A 13,500-nucleotide genomic window follows, 5' to 3' on the forward strand; every position below is an offset into this window, starting at 1 on the left:
CTCAGCTTACCTTTTTTAGGGCAATTGTTTGGATCATTGATACCAAATGTTATGACCACGCCACATCTCCTGAAGTCCTCTACTTTCAACTAGGATCGGGACCTCGAAAGCGTCAGAAAGTGTCTGTCCGTGACCCTACAGATGTCAGTCTGTCATAACACATCCAAAGCCATTGATAGGTCACTTACTTGTATTTTTGGCTCCACCACAACCAAGGCTAATGGGAACAGGAATGCAATCCCCTCATAATAAACCACAGAGCTCGGCATTAGAAAAAGGTGCAATTTATTTGACTGAAAAATCGTACAACAAATAATGAATATACAAGTCATTAATTAAAAAGACATTTCCCCATCCTTGCATAATACATTGTTTCGTCTTCCCTCCTAGACGGTTAAAGAGGGGACTTCTTTAGCTCCTCACCTTTTCATGGTCAATGTGAAATTTGTTGGGAGTAATACATTCCCACCAGACCACCTTGATGGAAGGACTAATACTGAGAATGCTGCATTACACTAGGCTCTATCATCTTTGAGGCTTCTAGGTAGGTCCACCAAGTCTCAAGATTAACAATACTTCTGTTTTTATGAAAAAACACTGGTGATGTCTCCTTATGAAATACTATTACTGCCAATTCCACTTTAGGTTTGCACATTCATATTGTCCGATCATATACATTCCTCTAGGGGCAGATAGGTGGTTTGGTATCCACTCTTGGGTTGTAAAATAGACCACGTTAGATCTTCACTTCTCAGTTGCCTCAGTTATGTCCGTCATAATCGGGAACTGCTTATCTTTGTGATAAAACCACAGATTGTCTAGATCGTAGACACTACCTACCATCGAAGAGTGGACACCCAAGATAGTCTGCCAAACCTACTTATTGCCAATTATTTTTTTTTATATCTTATTTCAACCAAGAAGAGTCTAATGTCGTGACTGGTCTAGTCCATCCACTCTATGTATTAATTGGTCACCATCCTGTTCTATGGCCAGAAAGTCTAGGGAAATAGCACCATCTGTCCGATTTGAACATACACATGATTGGCCAAAATAGACTAAGTCCGGTCATTTGTAGCTTAGGGCAAGTAGTAAGCTTTAGTTCAGCTTCTTATGACACCCCCGATGGGCTGATCTTTTAAACATATCCAATACCAATCATTCTGCTTGAGAATAGTCACTATTGTTATGTCTAGGTGGCACAGGTTTGGTAAAATTGGGTCATTTGGCCTCTATGTGGATGGTTTTAGACCTTGATATCCCCGGAGGTCTTCATGAATGTTCCTGCTCCATTGCTTGGACAAGAAATAGCTGCAGAAATGGCTCATACATCAAGTTATTTTTGTAGTGCATTCAGTAACGACTGGTCCTTTACTTCATCAAAATGACTTTCACAAAAACATTATCCAATCCCATTCATGATAGATGTGAAGGTCTGGCTGGGGAGAATATGGGTTTATTTTTTCTTTGGTTATTGCCTACAATGCACAGAAGTACAATAAGGGAATGTGTGACTCACGGAGGACATCTGCAGCAGAATCAGGTGACTCTGCGGCGTCGTGTCACCACTCGCTGTGGCTGCCTCACTTTTTGGGCAAGGGATGAGAACACCAAGTCTTAGTAATAGGCTATTTATTTTCAGTGCATGGAAATTCAATGAACTAATAATTATCCGTGATGCCCAGGTGCCAGCAAGCGGTTTTATAATTAAAGTGTTATTCATTTAAAAGAGGATCCTTAAAGGGAAAGTAACATGCTTAAAAGGGGTATCTTAGTAATATCTACATCAATTAAAGGGGTTTTTCCACTGTGGATAGGACCTAACTTGCTAGGGGTTCTCAGTGCTGGTTCTCAGTGGGGTTCTCAGTGCTGAGACCTTCATAGATCACGAAAACAAGTGGTCGGATTGGGTCCCATGTACCTCCGTCCAACTCCTTGCCGTTCCTCAGACTAATGGAGCAGACGACCGCGCATGACCATTCTGCTCCATTAATCTCTATGGAGCTGATGGAAATTGCTGAGCGCTGCGCTCACCAATCTCTGTCAGCTCCATAGAAATTAATGGAGCAGAATGGTAATGCGCGGCCATGACGCCTCTTTTCGTGATCTGTGGGGGTCTCAGCACTGAGACCCCCGCTGATTAGCAGGTTAGGCACTATCCCATAGTTAACTTTTCTTTGTGGGAAAACCCCTTTAACTAGTGGTAGACCAGCAGAATGTATATGCAAAGCTGTAACCAGGTGGAGATGAATGGATAAGTGGTCATGCCAATGAACCAAATACAGAGGCCTACTATGTCCCATATAGTTAAATGGAGGTGCAGAACCACTCAGGGGTCTTGTTGCTGTGGAAACCTGTACTGCTTTTTGGTGGGTACCACCCGATCAATCTGTTAAAACTCAATCAGTGGTTAACTGATATTTTAATATTACTAGAATATCCCTGAACACATGAAATACTGTAGACTAATACATTGGGCATAATTTTTAAAAACTGCAAGACTGTCTAGGTAGAGGCCATCCTAACCAATAAGAACGCAGCTTGAATTTTGCCAGAGTTGTTTAAGAAATATAAGCTGAGTTCTGATTGGTTGCTATGGGCAACAAAGATAAACATGAGGCCTACTGTGTTATGCCTAGTACACACACTAAGCGGGCAGAGAATGACACAGGGATTGTGTGTTTAGAGCCCGTCTGCACTGTACCCTCCAACCCCTGTGACATCCTGCGCCCCCTGAGGCCTGCACCAAGCATAACAATGTTCAACAATTTTGCACAATTTTTTTTAGGACTAAAGAGATAGATAGATATGAAATAGATAGATAGATAGATAGATAGATAGATAGATAGAAAATAGATAGATAGATAGATATGAGATAGATAGGTAGATAGATAGATGATAGATAGATAGATAGATAGATATGAAATTGATAGATAGATAGATAGATAGATAGATAGATAGATCAGTGATGGGCAAACTTTTGAGCTTGGTGTGTCAAAAATCTCCAAAAACTGAGTGTAACTCGGGTGGTGTGTCACCAGCTGGACTGCCACAGGTTCGCCATCACTAGTCTAAATGCAGCTATTCTATACGTATAATGAGCTCCTCCTATAGACTCCCAGGCCTAGACGCTCTGTGCCGGAGCTCTGCTGTTCTGGCCTACAGACCTCCGGCACAGAGTCACACTACAGCAATTTTTTGCTGCACCTGGCCGTGTAGGAGCCGAGCATGAAACGTAACTCTCCGGCGGCTGCGTGTCACTCAAAATGGCTAAGTGTGTCAGTGCTGACACGCGTGTCATAGGTTCACCATCACTGAGATAGATGATATATAGATATGAGATAGATAGATAGCAGAAAGTCCAAGGCAGCACTGTGTAATGAAATCTCTCCTTGATAGGGGTACAAGGCTCACAGGTCCAGGCAGGGCCTACAAACGACATCCAGAGAGGCAGACAGCACTCCAATTTTCAGTATCAAAGGTGAGGTTTATATGTATTCACACTAAAACTTGAATAAATCTCACCTTTGATACTGAAAATTGGAGTGCTGCCTGCCTTTCTGGAAGGATAGATATGAGATAGATAGTTATGAGACAGATAGATAGATAAAGAAAGATAGATAGATATGAGATAGACACCACCACATCATCTGTCTATAGGTTGTGACTGGAATCTCAGTTGCAATACCACACACATCCTACATACAGGCGTGGCACTGTTTTCAAAAGAGAACAACCAATGACATAACAGAAGCAGATCATTTTCCCTTAAAAATGACACCTCTGTAATGCTATGGTGTAAGGAGGAACATGGCTATGGCATATTGCTGGGTAATCGGAATAAGGTTTTATGCTAGAGCCAGAACATCAATAACTCATTAACGCTGGTCCTACTATTCTCTACAAAAAATAAGTTTGCACTTTGTGAATAAAGTTATTAATACTGCAGACTGTCATGTAGCTAACATGTGTTTGTCATGCTGAGCGTACAGTGTCCCCCACCTATCTAAGGCTGGCCATACAATACAATAGCTTGTCCAGCCACCATCCATTCCTCTCTACCCATTCATACACATGCATGCTTGGCTCACAAGGGAAGTAGACACCACTGATGGAGTATATGTCCAGTGCCAACAAATGGATGGGGCATGATGAAAGGCAACATGCCCATCCCATTAGATTGCTGGCTACATAAACTATCAGGTTCTGATGTATATGGCCTCCTTATGAGTTGCAAGCATTGTTTGTCAGTGTAGCAGAGATGATGTTGTTATTTGACCCAACTCTTCGTGCTATCTGTGCTTGTTTGGCCTTCAGTCCTTGTATATAACACCATGGAAGATTTTCATGACAAATACAGCTCTGCTACATCAAAGAACAATCTTTCAGGGGTAAAAGAAGAAATAATCATCTCTGATCAACTATTCTCCATACAATGACCTGACTGTCTTAAATGGTTACCCTACAAAGAGTTGTCCAAACTATTACACTTTAGCCTCAGTCACCAAAATTCAGATGAGCTGCAATACCAGACATAGCCTATGCATAAGAGTGGCGCTATTCCAGAAAAAAAAAACGATTTTTTTTCAAACCCAGGCCTGCCTTTAAAGTGATTGTATTGTAGGCCTTAGATAGTAGCGCTAAATCTAACCCGCTGTAGCCTACAATATGTTATGGTTTCCTATTGCCAATAAAGTTTTGTATAGAACAATTACTGAGCTCATGTCTTTAGATCACACAACATCAAATGTGACATCTGGACAAAGACTTTCACTGTTCACCAAAAGACTAAACAGCTATTATAACAGTCATTTTTATATTGAATATTGTGCCGCTGTGGGCCCCGCCTTTACCGAAAACCATTTAAATAATAAATCCTCCTTCCAAAAAATAAAGCAATTTGTCACCACAAGGATGGTGAAGGTGGGGGTAGAATGCTCTTCTCGCACTCAACACTACAAATAGAAATTGCTAATAGCCTTTGGTCACTGTACCTCATGCCTTGTATTTGGAAACAATTAAAAATAGGTAGGAGGGGCATAAAGACTCAAAGCAACCAATCAGATTTTAGCTTTTAAACTATATTAGGAAAAATAATCATAATTGGTTGCTATTAACATTTTGTATAAGAAAATTTTCATATGAGGCACCTTGTTATAAGCAATAGAACGTAAAAAAATAGGGATGTTCCCCCTTTTAGAAGTGCTTAATTCTGGGCCCGTTTGATGGATACCATATATTTTAAAGGTATTCCCATTCCCCGGAAATAAATGAAGTATATACAGTTAGAGTTAATGACCTTTCTTAAAATGTATCTTGTTTTTTTAATCTACGTGGGTCCAAACGTTCTTATTATATCTGTCTATTATATATTTATAGTGATTGGAGCTCAGTTTTTTTCTGATAATGAGCTTTCTATTTTTAGCATTTAGCTAAATGATAAAATTCTCAATGCCAGCCACCAACACAAGAGGGAGCTGCATAGTGATCATACACTAAACCTAATAATAACACAGGATGTAGTAAGCTGCCAAGCTCCCTCTAGTGGTGACTTCAGGCAGACAGAATTGTATCAATTTTAACTCTCTAAATAACCTATATATAAAATGGTATTAGGAGGCAGAGATTTACTTTATAGGATTCTTCGATTTTTATCTGGCAGAGGTACAATAATACATTCTCATCCACTATACTATAAAATGCATACTAATGCATACTGGCCAATTATGACATTTCAAGAGTCACACCTGGGAGATTTACACCCCTGGGTTAAGGCAGCTGAGAGAACTGGACATTTTTCTGTCCTCTGCAGGCAAAAATGTATAATTTTTTTGCAAAAAAAAGGCAAAAATAACAAAAAGTCCCTGTTTTGATAAACTTGATCACCCTACCTCCTTTGTTCAATGCCATCAAAGCTTATTCCTTTGGACCTCCTTTACACTCCTGCCGCTTCCCATCCTGCACTGCAGGGCTTTGGAGCATATGTAATACTTTACTAAGAGCTGTAGACCCCACATAGCCCACGTCAGCTCTTTAAATGCCAGAAGTAATCCTGAGTTCTTATATTTGTTAACATATAATAGCCCGGGGCCTGAGAAGAGTGGCATCATTAGAAAAGTTGCCATGGTGTGGCGCATAGAATAGAAATACTGTACAAAAGTCAAGAAACACATGGCTTTGCATGTTTAGGCCTGACCCGATTGGCCTGGACTCATCCTGTGCGGTGAAGCAGAGTCTGATCATTGTATGTGGGTTCCAGATGGAACGTGTCTAGTCACCACCTGCTCCTTTACTTTGTAAACTCCTTCGATTCCGCTCACAGGATTTATCATTCCAATCAAGCAAAAACAAGTGAGTCAGTTCTCGTCGTGATCCATTTCAAAGAGGAACATGGTATGATCCCGATCGTAGGTTCTATTCCCAGTTGAGTAGACTTCATTTAGAACATCTGATGCCTCTGCTCTCAAATTCGGCAATTACAAAAAAAAGTGAATCAGTTCATAGAACAATACTAACCCATGTGATGCTGGAAGGGAAAGCATAGCACTGAAAGTCTACTGGCGGACATCCTCAAATAAAGGCTACAATGTTCTGATGCTGGTCTGTGGTGAAAGGTCATCAAGAGTCTACTGTAAGGTTATCAGTCGGTTTATATGCTTTGGTTCTCATTTGTTGTCCTACATCTCATCATCTTTGAAGAACTTTGAAGGACTTCAAGTGACATCATATTGAACTCACCCTATGAGATGTAGGATTTGGGAATACTCATCCCATACATGCTTACTGTATCTCCTTCCAGTTCTACATCCTCTGAAGCTAGACTGGAAAACATTAGATATTAGAGTATTGTCAAGTTGGTCTTCAGCCTTTCCACAAAGAATCGGAAGATGTTCCCCTCGATCTCAGCTGCTTAGACACATCAAAGATAATAGCTTACAACGGTCATAGTGAAGCCCTCCAAAAAATTCCTTACGTGGAGTCCAAAGAGTCTAGTTCAAAAACATCATCACTGGACGGACTGGTGAAGAAGGAATGACCGGATGGCCGATTGTCATCAGGGCTACTAAGTCCCAAGCTTTTCTCGAAATCTAGCAGCTGACCCATAAAGTTGAAATTGGGAGAGATATTGGTTTTCTTGCGCTTGACAAAGTCATAGGCATCGTTCAGTGACAGGTTGAGCTTCTGCATGAGGTAGGCAACGGTGACAGTTACCGAACGACTGATACCTGCCAGGCAATGCACAAGTACACCACAATTGTGGGAAGCTGCCTCATCTGTAACAAAAGATAATAGGAAAAACCATTAAAATGGAATTTGAGATGGTCGACCTGTAGGTAAAAGTTGGGCTCTACTTATTTGTCCATGGGCACACCCATTATTTAGGTCTAGAAACTTGCTGATACTAACATTGTTATCTAGGGAAGAGATTTGGATTGCCATCTGGATTTGTATCCAGTACAATTAGCAGACAATTTGGCTGTATGGATGTTCTCATCCATGACATTGGTCCAGTCACAAGGAGAACAGCCACTATAAGTGTTGGAGAAGTTGCCACCAGAAAACCATCCATCATAATCAAGTGATTTGTGTGTCTTCATCAAGCAACACTCCCAATAACAGCACAGAGGAAAGTGATGTAAAAATAGATCGGAGACAAAAGCAATAAGTGGTGGAGAAAATGGGAGGAGGGACATCCATTAAGGTAACCCTATCCGGCAGGCAGCGAGAAGCCAGACAAGGTCAACCTCAAGGATAAGAACAGAGAAACATGTCCTTAAGATGCTCAGATAGATAAACACCAGTGGCCTTTTCGCACATAATACGCAATGCTGCTGTTATGTGATCAGTGTTTTACTGCACAAGCTAAAATATCATAAGAATATATAAAATGATAAACATATATATGCGCTTATCCTCTTCAGACAGCCCATATATAGATTAATATTGATCAAACCTGATTGCTTCTGCATGGCAGGTTGACAATGTCTATGAGGGTGTCCTGCAGGATTTTTTCGGGTATCAAAGAGATGTCTACCAGTAGTTTTCTCTTTATTCTATCCACTCAAAACACATGCATGGTTGGCTAAGTCAAAGTTGCGTGAAAGTTTGTAGGTGGTCTCTTGTATGAATGTCCTCCCGCTGAAACGCCAAGTGATTGTCTTTACTTTTTGGAAGAACCCTGGCAGCATTCATTGGCATTGGTTAGCTTCCACGTCAAGCCACCAAGGAACCACATGAGTAATTCAGTAAGTATTCACTTTTCTAAGTACTCTTCACTATGTCCAAAAAGAGAGGGTTCTCAAACCTTACTTAAAGGAGTTGTCCCACCAGTGACGATCGGGCAACCCTGTTGACCTGTATGGAACTCAAGTCATGCTTGTGCCTGTGTGTTTTATTCTTTTTATTATTTATCTTTATTTATTTTATTTATTGTGCCAGGTTTTTGGGCACCTGCTTTCCTGGGAAAACCACCAAGTGATCTATAACTTATCCCTTATACTGTGAGACTAGGACTATCTAATGGCAAATGATAATAAAATCCTCCATTGAACGACCCCAGGGATCCCATTCATTGGTGTAAATGGATGACAAAATGAACACAATTCACAAGATTATAATAATACAAACCTCATACTCACCAATAAATTCAATGGCTTCTGGGAAAAACTGAGACAAGTTCTGACTCCAATGATCCGAGATGGGAATCTGCTTGTAATGGAAGTCTCCGTCCTTCTCAAAAATATTCGGTAGATTTGGAGTTACATTCAAGATATAGCGGATACCAAGCTTGGCCAGAGTGTCCATGTTCCCCGAATCTCTAGCGCTGCCCAGGTATAAATGTGGCAGAATTTGCACAGGAAAAGACGGAGGTTGGTTGCGTGGACTCATGCCTTCAGAGTCTATCCCGCTCAACGGCTCTCGGTCAAGGTCCGACTCAACATCGGAGCAGTCAGAAGCAATGCACAGGCCTCCTAATCCCAGCACTGGAGTTGGCGGAAGAGGTGAGCTACTGGCACAACTGGTAGAGTCTAGGTTGGTTTCACAATGGTGAGGGAATTCAGCCTGAAATTTACTGAAGCCACCTGTGAAGTAGAGAAGGCAACCAATTATATCAAACATAGAAAACAAAGACTACTCCATCTATACCAAGAACTGTATCTCAATCTACTCTGACCAAAGCTAGAACCTGTTTTCGAGAAGTTTTTACCCAATTCCATGTATATGGATTAATGATTAAAGGTTAAAGAGTTAAATGACACATAACAGCTCTCTTACATCTGTGTAATGATCTTGCCTAGAAATGACGACACAGCATATTTCTACATTATATATTAGCAGAAATTCTTTTCTTGACTTTACAGACAGCCGGCACATGGAAGCAATTACCAATAGTCATTTACGTTATGTGACTGCTTGATATTTTACAGATTTTTCAGCAGCTTTACAGATAGCAAACTCTATATCTGCTCCGCCATACAGAGATTCATTAAAATCTATGTACAAATCCTAATCCTGATCTAATCTAAATGTATCTGTGATGTATCTCCTGGCACCTCTTGCCACCCATGATATCCAGCAGGTCCGGCAGATCAGCATTACCATCAGCTTTGACTTGGAGTATTAACACTACCACTGGAGGTTGTAGTACTCAATACAGTTGGGGGTCTTTCCCCTGTTCTTCAGCTATAATGGCAAATTACTTTTTAAGGAAAGCTTCCCCCAGCATCGCTCTGGGCCAACACAGTGGTGGGGGCATATCTAGGACTGATACAGTATTCCTGAAGAAGTCCTCTGCTCTTTTAGGGCAGACTCAATGGGGCTCATTTACTTACCCGTTCCAGTCGCGATCCAGCGGCGAGTTCTCCGACGAGGATTCGGGTTGTGCCAGGATTCACTAAGGTCGTGTGCCCGATATCCACCAGGTGTCGCTGCTGCGCCAAGGTTGGCCGGAGTTCACCTTCTTCTTCTCTGTGCATGAGGTGCTTGATTTTGCGACACTTTAAGTTACGGCGCCCGTAAGAGGAGGTGAGCACTGCTCACCCTGCCCCTCTCCATAGGAATATATGGCGCAGATAGGACACGTGCGGCACCATGATGACCTATGGCCTATTGGGCACGTATATCAGACGTATATACGTTGCTGTATATAGGTGCCCCATACGGCCGTCTGAATGTAGCCTTACTCTTGCCATCTGATAGACCTCATACACTCTGTAGCATCTTAAACCCTAAGTGACACAGAAGGGCAAAATTACAGACTAGTGCCACTAAAGAGGGCAGTGCTATATGTATCTTCAAATTTGAACAAATATGCAAAATTGTCATAGTTCCATTGCTCGTATATTAAGAAAACTAAGGATTTATCACAAACTTCCATAATCTGTTTTGGGTTTAATTAGGGGATTTTTTCATTGGATCCATTGCTAGAACACAATTCTGTAGACTATAATTAGTTCTAATTGATTGTATATCTGTTTTTCCCATTCCTCCTGGTTCCCGGTAACTGGAAGGAGCGGTTACCATTTTGAATGCAGCATTAAAAACTGAGTATGAATGGGCCAAAATTGGACTGCCTGCCTCTGTATTGTTGCTATATCTTGTAGTTTCATATATGGGATAATAGCAAACAATCCTTTAAAACATATTGATTATAGGTAATCCCATCATATAAATGGGGGCAGCACTTTAAATTGAAGGTGGCCCAGCAATCAGAGGTGATCGCTGCTGATCAGATTTTACTTTCATAGGAAGTGACAGTGGCCACTACAGGAGAAATAGAGTATTACATGCCTGTTGTAGTTATTTGATGGCTGAAATAGTAGTACATGGATCTGTTGAACAGAAGGTGCTACAATAGAGTTGGCAACCCAGTTTTTGATTCCCTTAAATCCTTATAGGGTAAATAAAAGGGAGCTGTCTTTTTTGAAGAAACCTGTTCATTAGAGGGGTGAAACATGGTAGTCTCCAGTATGAGACAATTAGAGTGGAAGATAACAAATGATGTGCCCTTTGGTGAGTGATACAACACCATATGTTATCATTCTTCAGAATAAGGACTGGATTAGATTTGTTCCTATTTTGAACCTCCTGTTCTGGTTCCAAATTAAAATGGTCTCTCTGCTTTGGAGAATCCCTACTTGTTAGAAGGATCCCTTGAAATTTAGGGAAGATGTCCTTTATATTTGCTGTTCACTATAGAAAAGAGAGGAGTTTCTGATCAGAAGACCACCTCTTTTATTCCCAAAAATGTAAAAAGGCCACCTCTTCAATCAACGCTCACTTGACCTAATGTCAGACCATTTGATGGACATGTCACATGTATGGTGAAAATACATCTAGCAGGAGTTTCCCTTCATAGGCCCAACAAGAGCACCTGGGAGATATTTTAAGGGGGGCAAAAAAGTTTCTGGTAAAACAGGTGACAAGAGTAACAAAAATGTACTGTACAACAGAGGAGGCCATCAGTGAGGTCAGTAACTAAAGAACCGATAGAGACAACCTGTAATGAGGGTTGTTTTGGGTCTCAGAGGGTGTTTTGGGTCTCACACCACAACCCCTTGATTAACCTATACTGGTGGCCTGGACCATTCAGTAGTCTTGGACATCAGAAGTTTTTTATAGTGGATTTTTCCTTTACGTCCAACTGACACAAAGTAGAAACCAAAATTAATAATAGGCTGACATAACCCACCCTGTACATAGACCTCTTGTAGGGCCTTTATGGTAACAGTGGGGTCACTGGTCCCTGTCCCCTATACTTATCCATTCCCTGTGACTATACGGCTCCATGCAATGAATTATAACACATCCTTACCCAGAGAGCCGAGGCAACAAGTGGACTATTGAGCGGTGACTTTGAGCGGTGCTATAAATAGGGGTGGTCTCCTCTGAACGTTTGGCTATTGACAAGCAGGTTCTATAAATGCTTTGAGGTTGCGTTAGACTGCAATTACACTATCTGGATGTCACTGACTCGACAGTGAAGGACGTAGATCACAGTAAGAGCTTTGCATTTTGAATATTAACTAGTAACATCCCCAGCAGTCAAGATATCAAGACTTTCCTTGCGTAAATTATGTGTAAAATGCTCCATGAATATGACACTGCTGGCGTATAAGTAGACCATGAGAGAGGTCCTGTAGTACCTCCTTTGGGTTTTTTATCGTTTTTGGCCTGCAAGGTATGAAGAAGTTGCAACTTCTCCCCACTCCATGGATATTATAGGTTTTCTGCATACAGTACCTGTGCCAGGCACAGATTTCAGTCAAAACCTGTTGGTGATTCTTGTACACAAAGCCCCAGTCTTGGTACATCTGCTCCATAGTACCTGACCAGAATCAAGTGGGACTAAGTCAATCTTGACCTGGTGCAGTGGACAAGGAAGGTAAAGACAAAGTGAAACGTAGTGGATTGTAGACTGACACAATGGTTATGTTATGGAGAGTCATGGCTTCTTGGATCATCATCATACTTGTTTCCTACCTTGTAAGTAGTAGGCTTGACATCCTTCCTTCCTAAGCTTATGGAGTAGGGTCACCAGAACTGGTTCCTGTTCTTCTCCCTGGATACCCAATCGCCCCGGCAGACTGGCAGTGCACTCGTCATATAGAAGGGCCACTTCCCTGACAACAGGAGGGGATCCAGGAAGGAGGGAATGGGCAGAGAGGTTGCCTTTGCGTAGTCTCCGTAACATCAGCCCAGGCAGAGCTACATGCAAGGCTTTCTCCACATGTGAGGAGTCGTAAAGCTCCCTGCTCCGACAGTCCAGGATGCGGACATTTTGAGCAGGAGAGTCCAGCTCATCCCGCAGCCACGTTGTGGATTTACACAGAGACTCCATCTATTCCACTCACATGAGAAGGACCATGGGAAGGAAATGGAGTGGATCGTCCATACACTTAAAAATACTAGAATGAAACAGATTGTTGCAAGAAACTTAGTAGTTTCCAATAATCCAATGGTGTTTCTTCAGTATTTCAGGGCATTTCCTAGAAGAAAGAAAACAAATTAATAACATATAGGAAAATGTTGTCGGGGCTAGTAGAAGGTGGTCCCCAATTGAATCTTACAAAAAGTTTGTTGAAGGCTAATGATGAAAAATCTCTAGTTAATGCTGCATTCACACTACAGTATGGGGGACGTATATATGGCCGACGTATATGCGGCCGATATGCGTCCCCCATACACTTCTATGGGCTCGCGACGCCCTACGGGAGCTGTACGGTGCAGCACACGTGCGTGTCCTATCTTTTCCCGTATTACGGCGGCGCGGCCATACATCGCTATGGAGAGGGGCGGGGGTGAGCTGCACTCACCTCCTCCTCCTCTCCCCGCGCTGCCGTGTGCCCGCCGTGCTACGGGGGAGATTTATTATGACTTATATGCCAGTTTTCAAGGAATATAACAAACCCTATTTCCACCCATTTCTTATTTTTCCAGATGCACGACGCTTTGGGAGTGACGGGAGCAGGTGATGGTGTGCTAGAGCAGACAGATTGC

At 41.9% G+C, this 13,500-nt stretch overlaps 1 protein-coding gene across 1 annotated transcript in view; it reads right to left on the minus strand.

Annotated features, from left to right (window-relative positions):
• Positions 1-268: 268 nt before the first annotated feature.
• The window catches only part of DUSP9 (dual specificity phosphatase 9), a 30,285-nt gene continuing 17,053 nt past the window's right edge, over positions 269-13,500 (minus strand). The window contains exons 3-5 of the mRNA XM_072123980.1: positions 12,484-12,989; positions 8,640-9,083; positions 269-7,274 (exon numbers count right to left, since the gene is read on the minus strand). Coding sequence (XP_071980081.1) covers positions 6,970-7,274; positions 8,640-9,083; positions 12,484-12,841 — 1,107 coding nt within the window. The 5' untranslated portion in view covers positions 12,842-12,989 and the 3' untranslated portion in view covers positions 269-6,969. The remainder of the gene's footprint in view (positions 7,275-8,639; positions 9,084-12,483; positions 12,990-13,500) is intronic.

Source organism: Engystomops pustulosus, chromosome 9, assembly GCF_040894005.1.
Source record: "Engystomops pustulosus chromosome 9, aEngPut4.maternal, whole genome shotgun sequence".
Lineage (NCBI taxonomy): Eukaryota > Metazoa > Chordata > Amphibia > Anura > Leptodactylidae > Engystomops > Engystomops pustulosus.